At 38.2% G+C, this 22,863-nt stretch overlaps 1 protein-coding gene across 3 annotated transcripts in view; it reads left to right on the top strand.

The window, feature by feature from the left end:
- The window catches only part of ZNF197 (zinc finger protein 197), a 51,135-nt gene extending 28,446 nt beyond the window's left edge, over positions 1-22,689 (top strand). For all 3 annotated transcript variants that reach the window (XM_038565405.1, XM_038565403.1, XM_038565404.1), the window contains 5 exons: positions 2,272-2,749; positions 4,370-4,529; positions 4,906-4,997; positions 5,272-5,398; positions 16,805-22,689. In XM_038565405.1, the coding sequence (XP_038421333.1) occupies positions 2,351-2,749; positions 4,370-4,529; positions 4,906-4,997; positions 5,272-5,398; positions 16,805-19,137 (3,111 nt within the window). In that variant the 5' untranslated portion in view covers positions 2,272-2,350 and the 3' untranslated portion in view covers positions 19,138-22,689. The remainder of the gene's footprint in view (positions 1-2,271; positions 2,750-4,369; positions 4,530-4,905; positions 4,998-5,271; positions 5,399-16,804) is intronic.
- Positions 22,690-22,863: the final 174 nt, after the last annotated feature.

Below are 22,863 nucleotides of genomic sequence, written 5' to 3'. Positions count from 1 at the left end.
GAGTTGGGGGAGGACCAGAGGGAGAGGGAGAAGCAGACTCAAGTTTGACATGGGGCTCCATCCCCGGACCCTGAGATCATGACCTGAGCTGAAGGCAGATGCTTAACCAACCGACTGAGCCACCCCGCATCCCAATTTTTTTTTTTTTGCATCCCAATTTTAAACTTCGAACTAATATTACCTGCTTAAAAACATAACAAGGACAAATATAAAATAAAATCTCTTTACTGGTTGCTTATCACAAACAGTACCTGACCACCCTCTTCCACTGCCTCTTGAGAGCTTTTAGAATTTGACTTCTGTTTATCTCTTGACTCTACTCCTATGGCCTTACCTCCAGAGTTTACTTCCTTTCTCTGGTTTACAGAGCTTTTTTCTTTCTCTTTCTCTCTTTTTTTTTCTTCCTTTTTTTTTTTTTTTTTAAAGCACATTTCTAATAGAGCTTGTGTGCTGTCATTCCCATACTTTTGAAAATACAGTTCTTTCGTCCTGAAATGGCTTGCCTAATAGCCCAATGGTCTTTTTATTTTTCTTTAGAGTCTAATCCAAAATAACCTTCTATGAATTCTTACTGTGCTTGTATGACCTATTAATTTTATTTGTATATTATATTGAAATTGTGTTTACATTTCTGCCTCCTCTACTAGCTATATACATTGCTCCGGAAAAGTCCAAGTGTTAAATTAGTGAAGGTGCTTTCATATGTCATGGACAGTGACATAACTGTTATAATCTCAAAAGGTTAAAACTATTTGTACCTTCCATGGGGCAGCCTGGGTGGCTCAGCGGTTTGGCGCCACTTTCAACCCGGACCCTGATCCCGGAGACCCGGAATCAAGTCCCATGTCGGGCTCCCTGCACAGAACCTGCTTCTCCCTCTGCCAGTGTCTCTGCCTTTCTTTCTGTCTCTCTCATGAATAAATAAATAAATAAATCTAAAAAAATAAAATAAAATAAAATAAAATAAAATAAAATAAAATAAAATAACTATTTGTACCTTCCAGCCCAACAATTTTTTTTTTTTTCTGGGAATTTTTCCTGAAAAAATAAGCAGAGATGTAACCAAAAATTCATTAGCAAAGATAGTCATTGTGGCCTAATTTATATAATAGGAGGAAATTATAAATAATTTAAATATCTAATAACAAGGGACTACCTAAGTAATGAATGGGCTCATATGCTCTTAAAATAGTGATGAAGACTATATAATATTACAGTTAAAAGACAACATGTCAAGGTACAGAGCTGTACTATTGGTTCCAATCTATCTTGTGATCCAAAATGATCAGAACATAGTACAGAACAATAGTAATGATTATTCTCTGGTTTTGTATGTTTTTCCTGATTTTATTAATTTTATGTTTTGTAATTAGAAAAATAAATATTATTCCTAAAAAAGATTTTAGAGAGCCACAAGCCTAAGTTTTATATATTAAAAGTCAAATTTATCTAATTTTTTTTTATTTTTATTTTTTATTCATGAGAGAGAGAAAGAGACAGAGACACAGGCAGAGGGAGAGAAGCAGGCTCCATGCAGAGAGCCCGACATGGGACTCAATCCCAGAACTCCGGGATCACTCCCTGTGCTGAAGCCAGCGCTAAACCACTGAGCCACCCGGGCTGCCCTAAATTTATCTAAATATTTTGATTAACACAAAGAACAATTTTCAGAGAATTCAAAGTATGTATATTCAAGCTAACTTAGTTCAACCTTTCTTTGTCAATTGAGAGGGTGTTAGGGTTTTGTCTCGTGTATCAGGATTAAGACCTTACTTGTTGACCATACAGAACATAGAAAAGAGTTATAGAAAGATAATAGTTAACCTTTGAGTGCATATACTAAGCACTGTTCAAAGCTTGTATATAGATATCCAGTTCTTTCACAAGGCAGTAAGATAGGACTTATTATTACCCCTGTTCTGCAGGTTAAGAAACTGAGACTCAAAAGTGAAGTAACTTGTTCAGGGTTGCACAGGAAAAGCCTGGATGCCTGTTGTTAGAGTGGTAGTTAAAAGATTTATTATAATTATGTGGAGGAGACACTGTGAATAAAGACTAACGGGATTTCATGTCTGGTTACAGCAGTGATCTGGGTAACATGAGCATCTGTGTCCTTAGAGCTTTGGGCAGGGGCTTCTGTCAGAGTAGGCAATACCTAAAACCTAGAACCTTGCATTTAGGGAGGTTCTCTTCATCACTGGAAACTGACTGGGGTCTGGAAATCTTGGTTATTTATTGCTTTGGGTTAACTTTATGAATGATTTCTTGAAGTCTTCTAGATAATGTTCTCCAAGCTTTAAGGAAGAAGTCAAGCAAGGATTGAGAGGGCCTGGAGAGAAGTCTTTCTTAAATGACAGCAATGACAAGAGAAAATTGGGCCCACAGTGCTCTGAGACAAGAGGGTCTTGTTAAAGGGAAGGATGATACCTGGAAATGGGGAACCAGCTTCCAAGGAAGCAGCTCCTCTGTTTGGGAGACCTCCCACCTGCACTTTAGACAGTTACGTTATCATGAGACATCTGGACCCCAGGAAGCACTGAGCCGGCTCCGGGAGCTCTGTCGTCGTTGGCTGAGGCCAGAAGCACGTACCAAGGCCCAGATCCTGGAGCTGCTGGTCCTGGAGCAGTTCCTGAGCATCCTTCCTGGGGAGATTCGGACCTGGGTGCAGATCCATCGCCCTGGGAGCTGTGAGGAGGCCGTGGCTTTGGTAGAGGAGCTACAGAAAGACCTTGATGGACCAGCATTAAAAGTGAGAAAGGGGGAGGGGAGAGATTTGGGATGGAAGGAAGGAGAGAATTAAGGCAGGGTGAGCTGGGCTGGAGGCTGATCCTATAATTTTCATAAATAATTAGTAGCACATTAGCAACCCTAATGCTTATTACAGCAGGTTCACGAGCTATTTCAGATCATAGAATATCTGCAGAGAAATGGATTTATGATTGGTGTCTTGTTCCTAATTCAGAATTAGCAAAAAGGCATTGACTGCACTTTGTTCATCTGGTGATGCTTGCTAATGCTGAGTTTGGTTCAGTAACCTAAAGAACAGGGATCCCTGGGTGGCGCAGCGGTTTGGCGCCTGCCTTTGGCCCAGGGCGCGATCCTGGAGACCCGGGATCGAATCCCACATCGGGCTCCCGGTGCATGGAGCCTGCTTCTCCCTCTGCCTGTGTCTCTGCCTCTCTCTCTCTCTCTCTCTCTCTCTGTGACTATCATGAATAAATAATAAAATAAAATCTTTAAAAAAAAAAAAAAAACCTGAAGAACATAATGTTTCTAAGTGTTCCCCTAAAAAAAAAATAAGTGTTCCCCTAAACAGGAGCATATGTATTATTTGTATAAGTCTGTTAGGAGTGACGAGGTAAGCCTTGATTATAAAAGGCAGTGAGAAAACAGGACTAAAGCTCTCTAAATCTGGCAGGACCTCCCCATGTGTGCCCTAGGGCCAAGGGATTGGGTTGAGATACTTAATTTTAGAAAGATTTTATATCCTTGACCATTAAATTGGGATCTTAATATATTTCTCAGTGTGTGTATGAGATCTCTTTCTGTCAGTTTGTAGTCCACTAGAAACGTTATATGTAAGAAGTCTGAAACAAACTTAGGAGAGGCACCAAGGATGAGCTTGTTTATTTTAATCATAAAAATGAATTTTATTTATAAGAGATTTTATTTATTCATGAGATACTCAGAAAGAGAGGCAGAGACACAGGCAGAGGGAGAATCAGGCTTCCTGCAGGAAGCCCGATGTGGAACTCAATCCCAGGACCCCAGGATCATAACCTGAGCTGACAGCAGATGCTCAGCTGCTGAGCCCCCCAGGCATCCTCAAAATGAAGAATTTTAGAGCTATATAGTTCCTCACAAAGCTCTAATCCATCCTTATTTGAGAGATAGATAAATGGAGGCTGGATTGCCTTATGTCCGACATTTAGCTAGTAGCAAACATGTGTCTAGACTCTGGTATTCCTTCTGTTGAAGCAGGAAGGAATAATAAAGGGGTAGATAAGTAGAAGAGTATATTGAACCCAAGTCTGATCTAAAACCAGGTCTGAGGCTAAAATCTATACTCTTAATTATTACTGTAATTTCCCTTTCCCTCCTTAGCCCACACCCAGGTCTGGCTTCTGTTTCCATCATTTTGTTCAGTTTCAGTGGGAAAGGCCACCAGTGCCATGAATGGGCTACAGGGCCAGCTCCGTTGTTGTCAAGGCAAAGCTTTATTGCTGTTTTGATGTTCCATACTTGAGGTGGGTCTCTTATCTCACAGTTCTTGATTGTGGGCAGAAAGAGGTCCATAGTTGTCAGGTGAGTCTATTTTCTGTAAGTACAAGAAGAGTCAGCTTATTTATTTTGTTTTGCTTATTCCCAGGTTCCAGTTCTTGTTCAGGACCGGGACATTCTTCAGGAGGGGATGAGCACTTCAGGAACTGCAGTTCTTCATGTACCCACTGGCAGCCACATAACAACTGAAATTTGCCAAAATCCTTTTACTGACTCACTCGTGTTCAGTCTCCAGGATGCTCAACATGGTACTTAGCGATCCTGGCTTTGGACTTTGTCAGGGTCTTTATTATGGCTCATCCTCCTACTCACAGTTAGTTTCTTCCTCTCTTCCTGTCTTGTATATGAAACCCTTATGGTACCAAATTCTTTCTGTTGTTCCCCTGTCTGTCCTTTCCTGGATTCCTGTGACCTTTTATCCATTCTTACTGCTAATCTTCTATTATTCCAGTACTGTACCTGGGGGTCACTCAGAAAAAGGTTTGTAAGTCATTTTATGGCCACCATTGTCTAGTTCTGGAAGTTCTGGGTCTTTCTGAATTCCCTGTTTGTAGAAGAAACAATACTTGGAGTAGTGGTCAGGAACAGCAGTAATTTCACATGCAGCTTTTTCTCCTTCCTCAGATTCTCCTGCCCCTGAAGCTTCTGCCCTTTCCCAGGAAGAGAACCCAAGAAATCAGTTAATGGCCCTCATGCTCCTAACAGCCCAGCCCCAGGTAAGATTTGCATTCTCTTTCATTCCTAAGGCCCTCCCTGTACTACCAGACTGTGGCTTAGGTATCCTCTGTCATCCTAGTGTTTGGGGCCCAGTTAGTTCCTGTCTCTATCACAGTCCATGCAATTGGAAGGTAGACTTTATGTGGGGTCTCCTTGATAGCCCTTGCTCACTTCATGGCCTCATAATGTGTCCTTTTGCCAGGAATGTGAAAGGAACTTTTTGCTAGGGGAGCTCCTGGACATAGATAATCTCACACATACCTATTATTTCAGGAGTTGGTGATGTTTGAGGAGGTGTCTGTATGCTTCACTTCAGAGGAATGGGAGTGTCTGGGCCCGATTCAGAGGGCCTTGTACTGGGATGTGATGTTGGAGAATTATGGAAATGTGACCTCCCTAGGTAAGGACTCTTTCTTCCCATCAATTCTTACCTTTAATTCATCAGCCTTTGTTTTCTGACTATGAAATTAGTATATACTTGTTTTGGAAAACATAGAATATTAGAAGAAAATATAACTTAAACCCACACAAGTTTTTCCTGTATGAGTTTCTTTTTGTTGGCTACATAATTGTGCCGTAATTCAGCCATTTCCTTATTCTGGATAATTTCTGTAATAATCATCTTTCTCTATACCTAAAAGTCTTTATTTCTCATTATTTTTATTAGAAGCAGAGTTACTAGGCCTAAGTGTTTGAATTGTTTTAAGAAGGTTCTTCTGTCATACTGCCAAATTGCTTTCCTTGGTGATCTCTGTCCTCATGGAGAGGTACATAAGAACACTCCTTTTCTTCTGTCTTTATTGGTACTGTGTAGTCCCATTGTTTTAAATTGCTGCTGATATGATTTTTTTAAGTTGTAATATCTTTATTTTCTGGTAGATTTTTATGACTAGTAATAAAGTCAGAACACTTAAAAATATTTAGTAGCCATTTGTGCTTGCAACAAACATGAAAACATCTCTCATGTGGTGACAGCTGTGGAAATTATGTGAGTCTGCCCCTAAGTAGCTTATCATGGTTTGGTTGATGAGTATAGAAAGAATAAATAAGGCAGAGTAACATAATTAGTATAAGAATGTGATAAACCTTTTGAGATGGAAATGAAGAGGACAAAGCAACCAGTAGCATTCCTGACGTTAGGAAAGGCCATAAAGGAGGTATCTTTGTGTTATTAGACTTTGAAGAAAAAGGTAAGATTTTGTTTGGACAAATATACATTAAAAATTAAGGAATCAACTAATGCACTGATCTGATTTGGACTGAAATACAGATTCATAGCATCAGTTTATGTAGCTATATAGTATTCCATTGTCTATCATGCTTTACGTTGACAGCTTTATGATACTGAATTTCTTTTTGTGTGTGTGTGTGTGTGTGTGTGTGTGTTTTAATCTGATACTGAATTTCTATTCAAAAACATTACATGCCTTTCCATTTGTTCTGCGCTATTTTCATATTTCAGGCCTATTTTTAAATTGTCTTCATCTGGATTTTGCATATTTCAGGTTATGTTGAATCTTTGGAATTGGAATATTTTCTTTCTTTTTTTTTTAAAGATTTTATTTATTCACGAGAGACACAGGGTAGGGGGTGGGCAGAGATATGGGCAGAGGGAGAAGCAGGCTTCCTGCAGGGAGCCCGATGTGGGACTCAATCCCCAGAACTCCAGGATCATGCTCTGAGCCGAAGGCAGATGTTTAACTGCTGAGCCACCCAAGTGTCCCATGAATTGGAGTATTTTCTGAAGTTTTCTAATTGACTAGGGTGCACATATATGAAAATATTATTTTTTTGGTATGTTGCAACCTTATTATTTTATCACCTACAGTAATTTATATTGTATATTTTTATACTTAATGAGAAAATATCTCTTACTATCTCAGATGTGCTGATAATGGGCCAAACATTCTGCAGATTTTATATTTTAACACGTTACCAAACTGCTTTCTCCCAGTGATGTACCAACTAACTTACTTTCCCATAAACAGAGCAAAAGGAAGCCCATTTCCCTTATATATGCTTATGATTTGGTTAGTGTTTTAAATCTCTGCTAGGTAGGTGGCAAATACTATTATTTGTTTTTCATTTCATTGATTATTAGTGTGGTCAGAATCTTTTCACGTTTATTGGTCATTTCACTCTTACTCATATCCTTTCTGCATATTAATTTTATTTATGAGAGCTGCCAAGCCTTTGTCAAGTATTGCATATGTTTTTCCCATTTGTTTGCATTTCAATGTTATTTATGAATTGTTATTTTTAAGCCTTAGGAAATTTTTTATGTAGTATTAAACTTAGCAGTATTTTACTTTATGGTCTTTTGTGGTCTTCTTTTCAGTAAAATTATTTTTAATTATTCATTTATTGTTAAGATTTTATTTAGCAGGAAAGTGTCCAAGCGGCAGGGGGAGGGGCAGAGAGAGAGAATCTCTTTTTATTTTTTATTGTTTTTAAAGATTTTGTTTATTTATTCATGAGAGAGACAGCGAGAGAGGCAGAGACACAGGCAGAGGGAGAAGCAGGCTCCATGCAGGGAGCCTGATGCGAGACTCGATCCCAGGACCCCAGGATCACGCTCTGCGCCGAAGGCAGGTGCTTGACCACTGAGTCACCCAGGCGTCCCAAGAGAGAGGATCTCAAGCAGACTCCACAGTGAGCACAGAGCCTGGTACAGGGCTTGATCCCATGACCCTGAGATCATTACCAAGCCAAAATCTAGAGTCAGATGCTTAACCGACTGAGCCACTGAGGCACCCTAGTAAAATAATAATTATTATTATTTTAAAGATTTTATTTATTTACTCATGAGAGACAGAGAGAGAGAGAGAGAGAAAAGCAGAGACATAGGCAGAAGGAGAAGCAGGCTCCATGCAGGGAGCCTGACGTGGGACTTGATCCCAGGTCTCCAGGATCATGCCCTGGGCTGAAGGCAACACTAAACCGCTGAGCCACCCAGGCTGCCCAAGATTATTATTTTTTTTAATCACTTGTATTTTTTTCAGATATTTTCATTGTTTCAATTTTACATTGAAGCTTTAGTCCATCTAAAATTTATTTTCGGGGATCCCTGGGTGGCGCAGCGGTTTGGCGCCCGCCTTTGGCCCAGGGCGCGATCCTGGAGACCTGGGATCGAGTCCCACGTCGGGCTCCTGGTGCATGGAGCCTGCTTCTCCCTCTGCCTGTGTCTCTGCCTCTCTCTCTCTCTCTGTGTGACTATAATTAATAAATAAATAAATAAATAAATAAATAAATAAATAAATAAATTTAAAAAAATTTTTTAAATAAAATAAAATTTATTTTCATATATAGAATGACATGCAAATCCAGTTTGTTTATTTTTTAACCCAAGTGGCTTTTAGTAGTTGTAATGCTATTTACTTAGTAATCCATCTTTTCTAAGAATTTAGAAGTAGGTTTGATGAATAAATTAGTGAATTTTATGATAAACCCTCATCATGTATCCATATAACTCATGCTGTAAACCAGAATAAAGTCTAGATGGGTCTAAGAGTTGAACCAAAAAAAAAAAAGGAAAAGAAGAAAATGGAATTGCTTATATAGTCTAGCTGTTTAAGGAAAGACAAGTTTGAATCAACTTTAATAAATAAGATATGCTTCAACTGCAGTGTTGTTGGGACTTTAGTAAGTTGGTACCTAGGTGCTTATGCCCTTTGACCTAGTGGTTTTCATTTGAGGAGGACACCTTAAGTAAATGTTTCAGAAAGAGGGAAGTAAATAATATGCCTAGGGATAGTACCAGAAAAACATTTATAACGGTTAAAAGTTGGGGCCGACCAAATTCCCCAAGATAAAGTACTAAGCAATCTATGGTGTTTGACCTGGAGTATACTGTCATATACTATGACACTATCAAATATGACAATTCTCTATTCTCAATTTCCATGCATTGATAAACTATTTGGAGAAAAGCAGAATTCTCAGCTGGCTTGCACACAGTGTTTCAGTGTGTAAAAGATTTATATATGTTTATTTAAGAGATTGGAATAGAATTTGAAGGAAATTCGAGAAATATTGAGTACTTCCCATAAGTTAATCTTAGTTCCTGCCTTCAAACATTCAAGTTGGAGTGGTAGACATTTATACTAATCGTTACAATACAGTGTGACAAATGATATATATAATACATGGTACACAACTGTGGGAACCCATAGGAGCTTGGGATGGTAGAAGGATTGGGAGATTGGGAGATTCGGGGCAGTGGTGGGTGACTAAGGGAAAGATTTACAGAGGGCTGACTTTCTATTTTAATAACAGTTTTATTGAGATTTAATTCATGTACTTTATAAATCACCCATTTAAAGGTTACAGTGTAGTGGTTTGTTAGTGTATACACAGAGCTCTGTGACTATCACCATGATTAATTTTAGAATAGTTCATTTCCCCCAAAAAGAAGCCTTGTACTGTATAGCAATCACATTCATTTCACCCAGCTACACCTCCAACCCAGCCCTAGGCAACCACTAATCTGCTATCTCTCTAGATCTGTATATTCTCTAGACATTTTACATAAATGAAATCATACAGTATGTGGTCTTTTGTGACTGCTTTTACTTAGCACAATGTTGTCAAGGTTCATCCATGTTGTAGCATGTATTAATACTTTATTCCTTTTAATGCTGAATACTTTCTTGTGTGTATATATCACATTTTATTGATTCATCAATTGATGGACATTTAAAAATGTTTCCACCTTTGAGCTATAGAAATAACGCTGCTGTGAATAATTGTACAGAAGTTTTTGTGTGGTTTTATGGTTTCATTTCTCTTGGATATATACCAAGGAGTGGAGTAGCTGGGTCTTCTGTGAAAAGATTCACGACAGTTATGTTTTGGTTTCTAAAAGGAAATAAAACTTTATTATTATTATTATTATTATTGAAACAGAAAAGGAAAGGAGAGCAATAATAAGCAGTAAATGAAAACAAGACAGAATTACATCCCATTGGGTACTTAAAACATACAACCTCATTAGCTTGGGAAGCCCCATGGAGACAGCTTGGCTTCCATATTGAGAGGCTTGGGCAGAGCATCCTCCCTTCAGGTCAAACTTCCAACTGACCATCCCCATAAGGGCCATGGTTAAAGGGCAAATGATGGGATTTGATGTTATTATTTTTTTAAATGATTTTATTTATTTATTCATGAGAGACCCACATTGAGAGAGAGAGGCAGAAACACAAGCAGAGGGAGAAGCAGGCTCCTCGCAGGGAGTCCGATGTAGGACTTCATCCCGGACTCCAGGATCACACTCTGAGCCGAAGACAGGTGCTCAACTGCTGAATCACCCAGGCATCCCATGGAGTTTTATGTTAAACATTTTTTTGCTTATGTGCAGTTTGGAGTAAGCTGCATTTCTATGTTACCATCTTTTTATATTTTCAAGGAGCCTGGGCTGTGTGTCTGTCCCCTCCCAGGTTACATTCCTGGGGGCCAGCCTCCCTAGAGCAGGAGGGAATATGAAATAAGATTTATAACTTTTGGAATCCAGAAGGGCCAGTTCTGACCTAGACGCCAGATAATATATATTAAGTAACAAGGCTCCCAAGGTTATTCACACAGCACGAATCTCACAACACTCATTAGCCTGCCTGCCTATACGCAGGTCTAGATGACTGGTTATGTTGGACAAATAACAGGAACATCCATCCGTATAAAACACTGGGTAACTCTTTGTTTAATCATATAAGGAATTGGCAGACTGTTCCAAAGTTGCTGCATTATTTTGCACTCTCACCAGTAGTGTATGTATAAGGGTTCCAATTTCTCCAGCTCTTTCTTTTTTAAATATTTATTTGAGAGAGAGAGAGCACAAGAAAGAAAGAGGAGGATCAGAGGGAGAAGCAGACTTCCCATTCAGCCAGATGTGGTGCTTGAACCTGGGACTCCAGGATCATGACCTGATCCAAAAGCAGATGCTTAACGGACTGAGGCACCCAAGTACTGTCCAGTTTCTCTAGGTCTTTCCCAGCATTTATTAATACTCTTTATAGCCATCCTAGTGGGTCTAAGAAGGTATCATTGTGGTTTTCTTTTTTTTTTTATTTTTTTTTATTTTTTTTTAAATTTTTATTTATTTATGGTAGTCACAGATAGAGAGAGAGAGAGGCAGAGACACAGGCAGAGGGAGAAGCAGGCTCCATGCACTGGGAGCCCGACGTGGGATTCGATCCCGGGTCTCCAGGATCGCGCCCTGGGCCAAAGGCAGGCGCTAAACCACTGCGCCACCCAGAGATCCCTCATTGTGGTTTTCATTTGCATTTCCCTGATGGCTGAAGATGTTATGCAACTTTTCATGTGCTTATTGACTGTATATCTTTGAAGAAATGTTTTTCCAGATTCTTTGCCTATATTTTAATTGGGTTGTCTTTTTATTGTTGAGTAGTGGGAGTTGATGTATTTTAGATACAAATATGAGACTTTCATGTATTTTCTCCCATTCTGCGTGTGTCTTTTCACTCTCACAGTGAAATGCTTTGAACCACAAAACTTAATAATTTTGATTAATTTCTTTTTTATAGAAAAGTAAGATTTATTTACAAGCTTCTTTTTTAGTTATTAATTACACAATTAACACATGATTACATTCTCTGTAAAATATAAAATATTATTGGAAGATATGTCTCATTTCACTTTCCCTTGACATTTTTAGGCCTTTAAAAATTCATTTTTTGTGTGTGGATGTACATATAATTATGTATATTTTTTACATATATGATGTTATATATATTTTTGTAACTCATTTTAAGAAGAGAAAGTCACTAATATATATCATTTTTTGCCTTATGTATTTTTTGAATTTCAATTCAATCTGTTTCAAAAGTATTAATAATTTATCAGTTGTGTATAATACCTACTGCTCATCACCCAGTAACCCCAGCCCCCGCCTACCTCCCCTTCAGTAATCCTCAGTTTGTTTCCCAAAGTTAAGGGTGTCTCATGATTTCTCTCTCTGATTTCTTCCCATTTAGTTTTCTTTCCCTTCCCTTATGATCCTTTGCACTGTTTTTTATATTCTGCATATGAGTGAAATACTATATAATTGTTTTTCTCTGATTGACTTATTTTAAAAAACTATTGCCTAATTCAAGGTCATGGAGGTTTATGTCTGTTTTCTTCTAAGAGTTTTATAGTTTCAGTTCTCAGGTTAAGTATTTTGATCCATCTTGATTCATTTTTGTATGTGGTGTAAGTAAAGATTCACCTTCATTCTTTCTGTGTCTCAGCACCATTCCACTATCTCAACACAATTTTCCCTCCATTGAATTGTTTTGGTGCCCTTTTGAAAATTAATTAACCATAAATGTGAAGGCTTATTTCTGGACTCTCAATTCTGTTCCTTTGATTATATGTCTATCCTTAATGTCAGTGGCACCCTGTCATTTTTTTTTCACCCTGTGTTATTACTGTTGCTTTGAAGTACATTTTAAAATCAGGAAGGGTTAGGCCTGGGTGGCTCAGCAGTTGAGTGTCTGCTTTTGGCTCGAGGCGTGATCCAGGGATCCGGGATCGAGTCCCACATCGGGCTCCCTGCATGGAGCCTGCTTCTCCATCTGCCTGTGTCTCTGCCTCTCCCTTTCCGTGTCTTCATGAATAAATAAATTAAAATCTTTTTAAAAAATGAAATAAAATAAAATCAGGAAAGGTGAGCCCTTCAATTGTGTTCTTCTTTTTCAGTATGTTTTAACTATTCTAGCCTTGTTAAGTTTCCATCTCAATTTTAGGATTAGTTTGTCAATTTCTGTGAAGAAGCCAGTGAACTTATGATAGGGATTGCACTGAATTTGTAGATTAGTGTGGGGATCGTTGCCATATTAACAATTTTTAAATCTTCCAGTCCATGAACCTGGGATACATTTTCTTGTATTTAGTCTTTAACTTCATTCAAAATGTTTCATCGTTTTCAGAGTATAAGTTTTGTACTTCTTTTTAACATTTATTCCCAAGTCTTTTACTCTTTTTTTATGCTGTTATTTCTTAATTTCCTTTTAGGATTGTTTAGTGCTATTGTGTAGAAATGCCACTATTTTTTGTTCATTGATCTTGTGTCCTGCATCCTTGCTCTACTTACTTAATTCTAGCAGTTTTTTTTTAAATAATAAATTTATTTTTTATTGGTGTTCAATTTACCAACATACAGAATAACACCCAGTGCTCATCCCATCAAGTGCCCCCTCAGTGCCCGTCACCCATTCGCCCCCACCCCCCGCCCTCCTCCCCTCCACCACCCCTAGTTCGTTTCCCAGAGTTAGGAGTCTTTATGTTCTGTCTCCCTTTCTGATATTTCCCACACATTTCTTCTCCCTTCCCTTATATTCCCTTTCACTATTATTTATATTCCCCCAAATGAATGAGAACATACACTGTTTGTCCTTCTCTGATTGACTTACTTAACTCAGCATAATACCCTCCAGTTCCATCCACATGGAAGCAAATGGTGGGTATTTGTCGTTTCTAATGGCTGAGTAATATTCCATTGTATACATAAACCACATCTTCTTTATCCATTCATCTTTCAGTGGACACCGAGGCTCCTTCCACAGTTTGGCTATTGTGGACATTGCTGCTAGAAACATCGGGGTGCAGGTATCCCGGCGTTTCATTGCATCTGAATCTTTGGGGTAAATCCCCAACAGTGCAATTGCTGGGTCGTAGGGCAGGTCTATTTTTAACTCTTTGAGGAACCTCCACACAGTTTTCCAGAGTGGCTGCACCATTTCACATTCCCACCAACAGTGTAAGAGGGTTCCCTTTTCTCCACATCCTCTCCAGCATTTGTGGTTTCCTGCCTTGTTAATTTTCCCCATTCTCACTGGTGTGAGGTGGTATCTCATTGTGGTTTTGACTTGTATTTCCCTGATGGCAAGTGATCCGGAGCATTTTCTCATGTGCATGTTGGCCATGTCTATGTCTTCCTCTGTGAGATTTCTGTTCATGTCTTTTGCCCATTTCATGATTGGATTGTTTGTTGCTTTGGTTTCTTTTGCCTTCGTGGATGTATCTTGCAAGGGGTTACTGTGGCCAAGTTCAAAAAGGGTGTTGCCTGTGTTCTCCTCTAGGATTTTGATGGAAAAGACCCCCTAATAGCCAGGGGAATTTTAAAAAAGAAAACCATAGCTGGGGGCATCACAATGCCAGATTTCAGATTGTACTACAAAGCTGTGGTCATCAAGACAGTTTGGTACTGGCACAAAAACAGACACACAGAACAATGGAACAGAATAGAGAATCCAGAAATGGACCCTGAACTTTATGGTCAACTAATATTCGATAAAGGAGGAAAGACTATCCACTGGAAGAAAGACAGTCTCTTCAATAGATGGTGCTGGGAAAATTGGACATCCACATTCAGAAGAATGAAACTAGACCACTCTCTTTCACCATACACAAAGATAAACTCAAAATGGATGAAAGATCTAAATGTGAGACAAGATTCCATCAAAATCCTAGAGGACAACACAGGCAACACCCTTTTTGAACTTGGCCACAGTAACCCCTTGCAAGATACATCCACGAAGGCAAAAGAAACAAAAGCAAAAATGAACTATTGGGGCTTCATTAAGATAAAAACCCTTTGCACAGCAAAGGATACAGTCAACAAAACTCAAAGACAACCTACAGAATGGGAGAGGATATTTGCAAATGACATATCAGATAAAGGGCTAGTTTCCAAGATCTATAAAGAACTTGTTAAACTCAACAGCAAAGAAAGAAACAATCCAATCATGAAATGGGCAAAAGACATGAACAGAAATCTCACAGAGGAAGACATAGACATGGCCAACACGCACATGAGAAAATGCTCCGGATCACTTGCCATCAGGGAAATACAAATCAAAACCACAATGAGATACCACCTCACACCAGTGAGAATGGGGAAAATTAACAAGGCAACAAGGCCACAAAACCACAAATGTTGGAGAGGATGCGGAGAAAAGGGAACCCTCTTACACTGTTGGTGGGAATGTGAAATGGTGCAGCCACTCTGGAAAACTGTGTGGAGGTTCCTCAAAGAGTTAAAAATAGACCTGCCCTACGACCCAGCAATTGCACTGTTGGGGATTTACCCCAAGGATTCAGATGCAATGAAACACCAGGACACCTGCACCCCGATGTTTCTAGCAGCAATGTCCACAATAGCCAAACTGTGGAAGGAGCCTCGGTGTCCATCGAAAGATGAATGGATAAAGAAGAGGTGGTTTATGTATACAATGGAATATTACTCAGCCATTAGAAACGACAAATACCAACCATTTGCTTCAACGTGGATGGAACTGGAGGTTATTATGCTGAGTGAAGTAAGTCAATCAGAGAAGGACAAACGTTATATGATCTCATTCATTTGGGGAATATAAATAATAGTGAAAGGGAATATAAGGGAAGGGAGAAGAAATGTGTGGGAAATATCAGAAAGGGAGACAGAACATAAAGACTCCTAACTCTGGGAAATGAACTAGGGGTGGTGGAAGGGGAGGAGGGTGGGGAGTGGGGGTGAATGGGTGACGGGCACTGAGGGGGACACTTGACGGGATGAGCACTGGGTGTTATTCTGTATGTTGGTGAATTGAACACCAATAAAAAATAAATAAAAATAAATAAAAATAAAAAAATACTTTAAAAATAGTAATTTCACATTTTACAATATTTGAGAATGTTGGAGTAGAAAGGGACTAGCAATTTACTAGTGCAGCCACATCATTTTATAGATATGTTCATGTTTTTAAGATATCTGAGTTTTTCATTCTGTATTTCTTCTTATATATATTTTTTAAATTTTATTTATTTATTTTAGAGAGAGAGTAAACAGAGGGAGGGAGAGAGACAAGCAGACTCCATGCGAAGTGCAGAACCCAACATGGGGCTCAGTCTCACAACCCTGAGATCGTGACCTGGGCTGAAATCAAGAATCCAAAAAAAAAGAATCCGATACTTGGGACACCTGGGTAGCTCAGCGCTTGAGCATCTACCTTTGGCTCAGGGCGTGATCCCGGGGTCCTGGGATCGAGTCCCACATCGCGCTCCCTGCAGGGAGCCTGCTTCTCCCTCTGCCTGTGTCTCTGACTCTCTCTCTGTGTCTCTCATGAATAAATAAATGAAATTTTAAGAAAAGAAAAAAGAATGAGATACGTAAACAACTGAGCCACCTAGGCATCCCTCTTCATTTTTATATTTAACTGAATCTAAGTCAGTCTTGATGTTTTCCATTTCTCAACTTTAAAAGGAATAGTCGTAGTTACCGATGAATTCTAAACGTTAAGTTGCTTTTTAATAGATTTTTTCCCCTATAGGTTACTTGCTTTCAAGTAATTAAATGTTTATGCCCTTGACTTTCAAAAATAAAAGATTATTTTAGGGTTCTTAGGTATATTTTCTCTCCATTAGAGTTCCCATCTTCCTAGCATGAAGAAGATAAAGAGTTCTTTATAAGCCCAGTGATTCTCTCTATTCTGTCCAACATCGTGAGCCTCATGTCTGAACCACCTACACATGATCACACGTTCTCTCTCTGGTTCTTCCTTGCATCTGTTTACTCAACATCATTTACCTTTTTACATCTTTCTATTTCTTGGAGACAAAGTGCTTAGAAGTGTCTAAGTGAGTTCTCTGTTAATATATTTACAACCTTGTCAGTGTAGTATTCTGCTTTGTACTTTGATTTAATGAAAAGTGTCTTCTTTTTGTATTCATATAAATGCAATTCATTTGAATATTTTAAAGTCATATGAAGATCTTATTCTCACTGACACAGTTACGTGGTAACATTTGCATTTTTAATTCCTTTTACCAGAATGGGAGGCCATGACTGAGAATGAGGAGGTGACACCAAAGCCAACCATTTCTCAAAGAGCTGATTCTCAGAAAGGAACATTCAAAAGACTTCAAGGAAGTGTCCCCCAGACCCTTGATTTTGAGGAAGCGTGTGAATGGCAAGTTTTGGCAAGTTATTGGGGAACTAAAACAGGGGAAAGAGATACTCTGAAGAATGTTCCTCTCTGTGAACGAGATAAGAAGAAAAGGACTCTACCAGAAAAACGAGGACAGAAGTGGAAGGAATTTGGAGAAAGCTTGACTTTAGGTTCAGCTCTTTCTGAAAGTTTAATAGCTACTGAAGGAAAGAAGTTTTATAAATGTGATATATGTTATAAACATTTCAATAAAATCTCCCATCTTATAAACCATCGGCGAATCCACACTGGTGAGAAACCTCATAAATGTAAGGAATGTGGAAAAGGCTTCATTCAGCGCTCAAGCCTTTTAATGCATTTACGAAACCATTCTGGGGAGAAACCTTATAAATGTAATGAATGTGGGAAAGCCTTCTCTCAAAGTGCTTACCTTCTGAACCATCAGAGAATTCACACTGGGGAGAAGCCTTATAAATGCAAGGAGTGTGGAAAGGGCTTCTATAGGCACTCGGGCCTTATTATACATCTAAGGCGCCATTCTGGGGAGAGACCTTATAAATGTAATGAGTGTGGGAAAGTTTTCTCTCAGAATGCTTACCTCATTGACCATCAGAGGCTCCACAAAGGGGAAGAACCTTATAAATGTAACAAGTGTCAGAAAGCTTTCATTCTGAAGAAGAGCCTCATTCTGCACCAGAGAATCCACTCTGGGGAAAAACCCTATAAATGTGATGAGTGTGGAAAAACCTTTGCTCAGACCACTTACCTTGTTGACCATCAGCGGCTCCACAGTGCAGAGAACCCATACAAATGTAAAGAATGTGGAAAAGTTTTCATTCGAAGCAAAAGCCTCCTCTTACACCAGAGAGTACACACAGAAAAGAAGACTTTTGGTTGTAAAAAATGTGGGAAGATTTTCAATTCAAAGTCAAATCTCATTGACCATAAGAGGATGCATAGCAGAGAGAAGCCGTATAAATGTACTGAATGTGGGAAAGCCTTCACTCAGAGTGCTTACCTTTTTGACCACCAGAGACTCCACAATGGAGAGAAACCTTACGAATGTAATGAATGTGGGAAAGTTTTCATTCTAAAAAAAAGCCTTATTTTACATCAGAGGTTCCATACTGGAGAGAATCTCTATGAATGTAAAGACTGTGGTAAGGTCTTTGGTTCTAACAGAAACCTCATTGACCACGAGAGACTACACAATGGGGAAAAGCCATATGAATGTCGAGAGTGTGGGAAAACTTTCATCATGAGCAAAAGTTTCATGGTTCATCAGAAACTACATACACAGGAGAAATCCTACAAATGTGAGGATTGTGGGAAGGCTTTTAGTTATAATTCAAGCCTGCTTGTACATCGGAGAATCCACACCGGAGAAAAGCCCTTTGAATGCAGTGAGTGTGGAAGAGCTTTCAGTTCTAACAGAAACCTCATTGAACATAAAAGAATCCACAGTGGTGAGAAACCCTATGAGTGTAATGAATGTGGTAAATGCTTCATTTTGAAGAAGAGCCTCATTGGACATCAGAGGATTCACACAAGGGAAAAATCTTATAAATGCAGTGACTGTGGGAAAGTCTTCAGTTACCGCTCAAACCTTATAGCCCATCAAAGAATCCACACTGGTGAAAAGCCCTATGCATGTAATGAGTGTGGGAAAGGCTTTACTTACAACAGAAACCTTATTGAACATCAAAGAATTCACAGTGGGGAAAAAACCTATGAATGTCATATATGTAGAAAAGTTCTTACCTCTAGTAGAAATCTTATGGTACATCAAAGAATCCACACTGGAGAAAAGCCTTATAAATGTAATGAGTGTGGTAAAGACTTCAGTCAGAATAAAAACCTGGTTGTGCATCAGAGAATGCACACTGGGGAAAAACCATATGAGTGTGAGAAGTGTAGAAAATCTTTTACTTCTAAGAGGAATTTAGTTGGCCACCAGAGGATCCATACAGGGGAAAAACCATATGGGTGTAATGATTGTAGTAAAGTTTTTAGGCAGAGAAAAAACCTTACTGTACATCAGAAAATTCATACAGATGGAAAACTCTGTGAATGTGAAGAGTCTCAAAAAGAATTCTCTCAGATTTCAAACCTTCATCTTCAACAGGAAGTCCGTAGTGTGGAGGAATTCTCTTGGCTCCAAAATGCCACGGAGTCCCAGACAGATTCAGAAAATCTAATGTCATTTGTAAAATGAGATAGAATCTCTGCCTATCTAAGTAACTGTTAGACAAACAGTGTATTTGGTCCTTGCAAGGAAAAAATTCATGATTCACCCTTTTGTAGACAAATGACTTGCATGTGAAAGTTAATCTAGACTTTCAAGACTACAAAAACATAAAGCAAATTCTAGGTAAATTATACTATATTCCAGACCATTTATTATGACTCTGGAAAGGGACCTTAGAGCAATTGAAGACTGAAGAAACTTATGAGATGTAATGATGTAGATGTAAATGATAGCAAAATATCTTTGTATTAAAAATGGACATTGTTTCTGAAAATGTGTATATTATACCTTTTAAAAATAGTGTCACTACTATAAAAAGTCTCTATTGACCATATGATTGAGATATGTCAGACAGGAGTTGAGGGGGCAAGAGTCTGCTGTTTGTGGACAACTTAAGACTACTAAATTGGAAGTTAGAAGACCTAGGTTTAGGGCCTAGCTCTTTCTCTTACTAGCCATGTGTTGTTAAGTCAGCTCAAGGCCTCCGTTTCTCTGTCAGTCAAATGTAGACATAATGCCTACCTCAAAGGGTTTGAGGATTAAGTGAAAGGACATTTGTGAACATATTTTGTGAAATAATTTAGTTGTCAATAAAGTTGAGTGAAAGATATGGTCAGAATCTAGAACATGATGTAATGTTTGTTCAGTATGTCAATATTAGGGTTCTGGGAACCTCATAAATACTCCTTTTTATAGTAAGAGAAAGAATGGTGGATAGCTAACTTTGGATTTAATAGTCTAAGACTATTAAATATAGCTTTCAGAATTTTTATGGTATTAGTAGATAATAATATACATAGTTTGTTTTGATGGTAAAATACTGGCTTATTATGGAAAAACAATATTATGTCCAGCTGTTAACACTGATGCCAAAGAAAACTATTTTTCAACCTGAATATTTGAAACCTAGCAGATCTAGAATATCAAAATGGAAGGACAGTCCTATGTTGCTTTCCTTGTTCATAGGGAAAAAAAAATCCTTAATCCCATCCCGAGCTGTTGATCTCTGCTACTATTACTGAAAAGTTCTAATCGACATTTCACCATTACATACGAAAGCTTGGTACTCAAGAAATAACATTCTTCTCCAGTACTCAACTTACTACCTAAGTTTCACCCGGAACCAAGGTCTTAAAGCTCTGATTAAATCAATTCGGAATCCACCTCTGTGATCAGGCCCATTCCTCTGAACCAATCATTCATTCAGTCTGTGCTTTTTGTACATTTGATACTTCATTCATCCTATATTATTGAGTTGCTAATTTTATATTGTAATTCTCAAAACTCCCAATTCTGCAGCTGGATCATAAATGCCTTAGTATCAGGATTGTGTTTCTAATAGTAGTGGTGAACTGATGTGTAGATAAATGTTACTAATTCAACCCCAGAGTTCCTTGAGGGCTGGTTCCTCATTAGACTGAAAGGTACACAAGAGTGAAAATTGGAAGGGCCCAAGATTTAAAATCTTAAGACTTGAGTGTAAGTCAGCTTCTGCTACTTTGCTTGGACAGATGCCTTCATTTCTTGGAGCCTTGATTTTCTCATCTGTATAACAGGAGGGAGAATACCTTACAAAGTTGTTATGAGGTAATGAATATGGAGATGCTCTATATCTGTGCTATATAGGAGAATCACTACAGATTATGTAATTACAAAGGGAAAGACGTACTTTAACAGTGGAGAGGCTGGCATTCACCTCTTAACCAGTTAAAATATAACATCACTAAGACTGAGACAGCCTACGTTATGTGCCTCCTCATATGATGCAATAAGCCAAAAGTGTAACCTGAATTTTTTCAAGCTTTGTAGACCTAATTGCCAGTTTACAGGAGATACAGGAGGCAGAGGAACAAGATAAATTGACACCATGAGAAACAAGTTTAGAACATGGGATATTGTATAAGAAAACTGCACTAGATTCTTAAAAAATATGAAAAAAGGGAAGGGTGGTAATTGTTGATACTGGATGAATATTGGGAGTTCATTGTATTCATCTCTGCTTTTGTATATGTATTAAAATTTCCAGAATGAAAGGTATAAAAAGTGAATGAGGAAGGTTGTTCTTAAAAAATATTAAAGAGCCATAAGACACTAAGATCCAGAAATAGACTCACACAAGTGCTCAATTGGTTTATGGCAAAGATACAAGAGCAATTCAGTAAAAGAGGGATAGCCTTTTCAAAAAATGCTGCTGATGCAATTGGAATATCCATAGGCAAATATACATAAATATATACATGTATAGTCAAGAGCTAGGACTAAGCAAGAACTCTTAAACTTATATATCAAAAGCAGCCTCCATAAAAGGAAAGATGATAAATTGAACCTTATCACAATGAAAATAACTTGCTCTGCAAAAACAAAACAAAACCAAAAAAACCTTAAAAGTAATAAGACGTTACAGACTTGGGGAAAATACTTGTAAATCATATTCCAACAAGATTTGTATCTAGACTATATATCTCGAAACTCAACAATAATAGATTCAAGTAGAAAATGAGCAAAAGACATGTAAAGACTTTTCACTGAAATATAGATAGCAAATAAATGACAAGATGTTTACTGTCACTAACCACTAGGGTTTAAAATCACAGCACATCTATCAGAATAGCTTAAAATAAAAAAATATTAAATCTTGGCAAGGGTGCAGAGAAACTGGATCTTATATGTTGCTGGAGCTGTTAAATGGTACAGCTACTCTGGAGAAAAAGTTTGGCAGTTTCTTACAAAACCAAACACGCACCTATGTTATGACCCAGTATTTGTACTCCTGTATGTGACTGTTTATAGCACTTATAAGCGTCTGTAAGGAACCCAAATAGCCTCAACAAGTGGCCAAAATAGTTTTTTATCTATACCATGAATACTTATTACTGTGCAATAAAACGAATGACCCGTTGCTCCAATGAAAAGAAGAATTTCAAGAAAATTATGCTGATTAAAAATCCAACCTCAAAAGGTATTATGTATGATTCTATCTATATAATACTCTAAAATGACAAAACTATATAGAGATGAAAGGTTAGTGGTTGCCAGAGCTTGGGGGTGGTGGGTGGGGACAGGAGGGAGAGGGAGGGTAGCACTTATCAAGGTCTTTGTGATGTTGAACAGTTGTGTATCTTGATTGTGGTAGTGGTCACACAAATATGTGAGAAAGGTAGAAGTAGGTGTGAGTGGAAGTCTACACAAATATGCCAGTATCAATTTCCTGATTTTTATATTAAGCGATAATTATGTAGGTTGTACCCGTTGAGGGAAACTGGAGGCAGGATTATTACCTTTCCAACTTCCTGTGAATTGTTAAATTCGAAATAAAAGGTGACCCTAAAAAAGCCATAACCAAGTGCACTGTGTGAAACTGATTTGGAAGAACAAAATTATGAAATATGTTTTAGGACAGTTGGGGAGATTTGATATTGTCGGATATTAGATGATATTATGGAATTGTTCATTTTCTTACCGATATGTAATGGTGGTATAGCGTTTGGAGAATATTTATTAAAGGATGCATTTGAAGTATTTCGCATGGTGTTTTGATGTTTACAACTTTCAAAAATATTTTAGTATATATAGAAAGATATGGCAAATGTAGCCAAGTGTTGAGTCCAGGTGGAGGAAACCGGTATTAATGGTACCATTCTGTACCGTTTGTATTTTCTTTTCTTTCTTTTTCCTTTTTTTTTTTTTTTTTTT

Source organism: Canis lupus, chromosome 20 (genome assembly GCF_011100685.1).
Source record: "Canis lupus familiaris isolate Mischka breed German Shepherd chromosome 20, alternate assembly UU_Cfam_GSD_1.0, whole genome shotgun sequence".
In the NCBI taxonomy this organism is placed as follows: domain Eukaryota; kingdom Metazoa; phylum Chordata; class Mammalia; order Carnivora; family Canidae; genus Canis; species Canis lupus.
The sequence above is the reverse complement of the archived record's forward strand: the minus strand, read 5'-3'. Positions and strand labels throughout refer to the sequence as shown.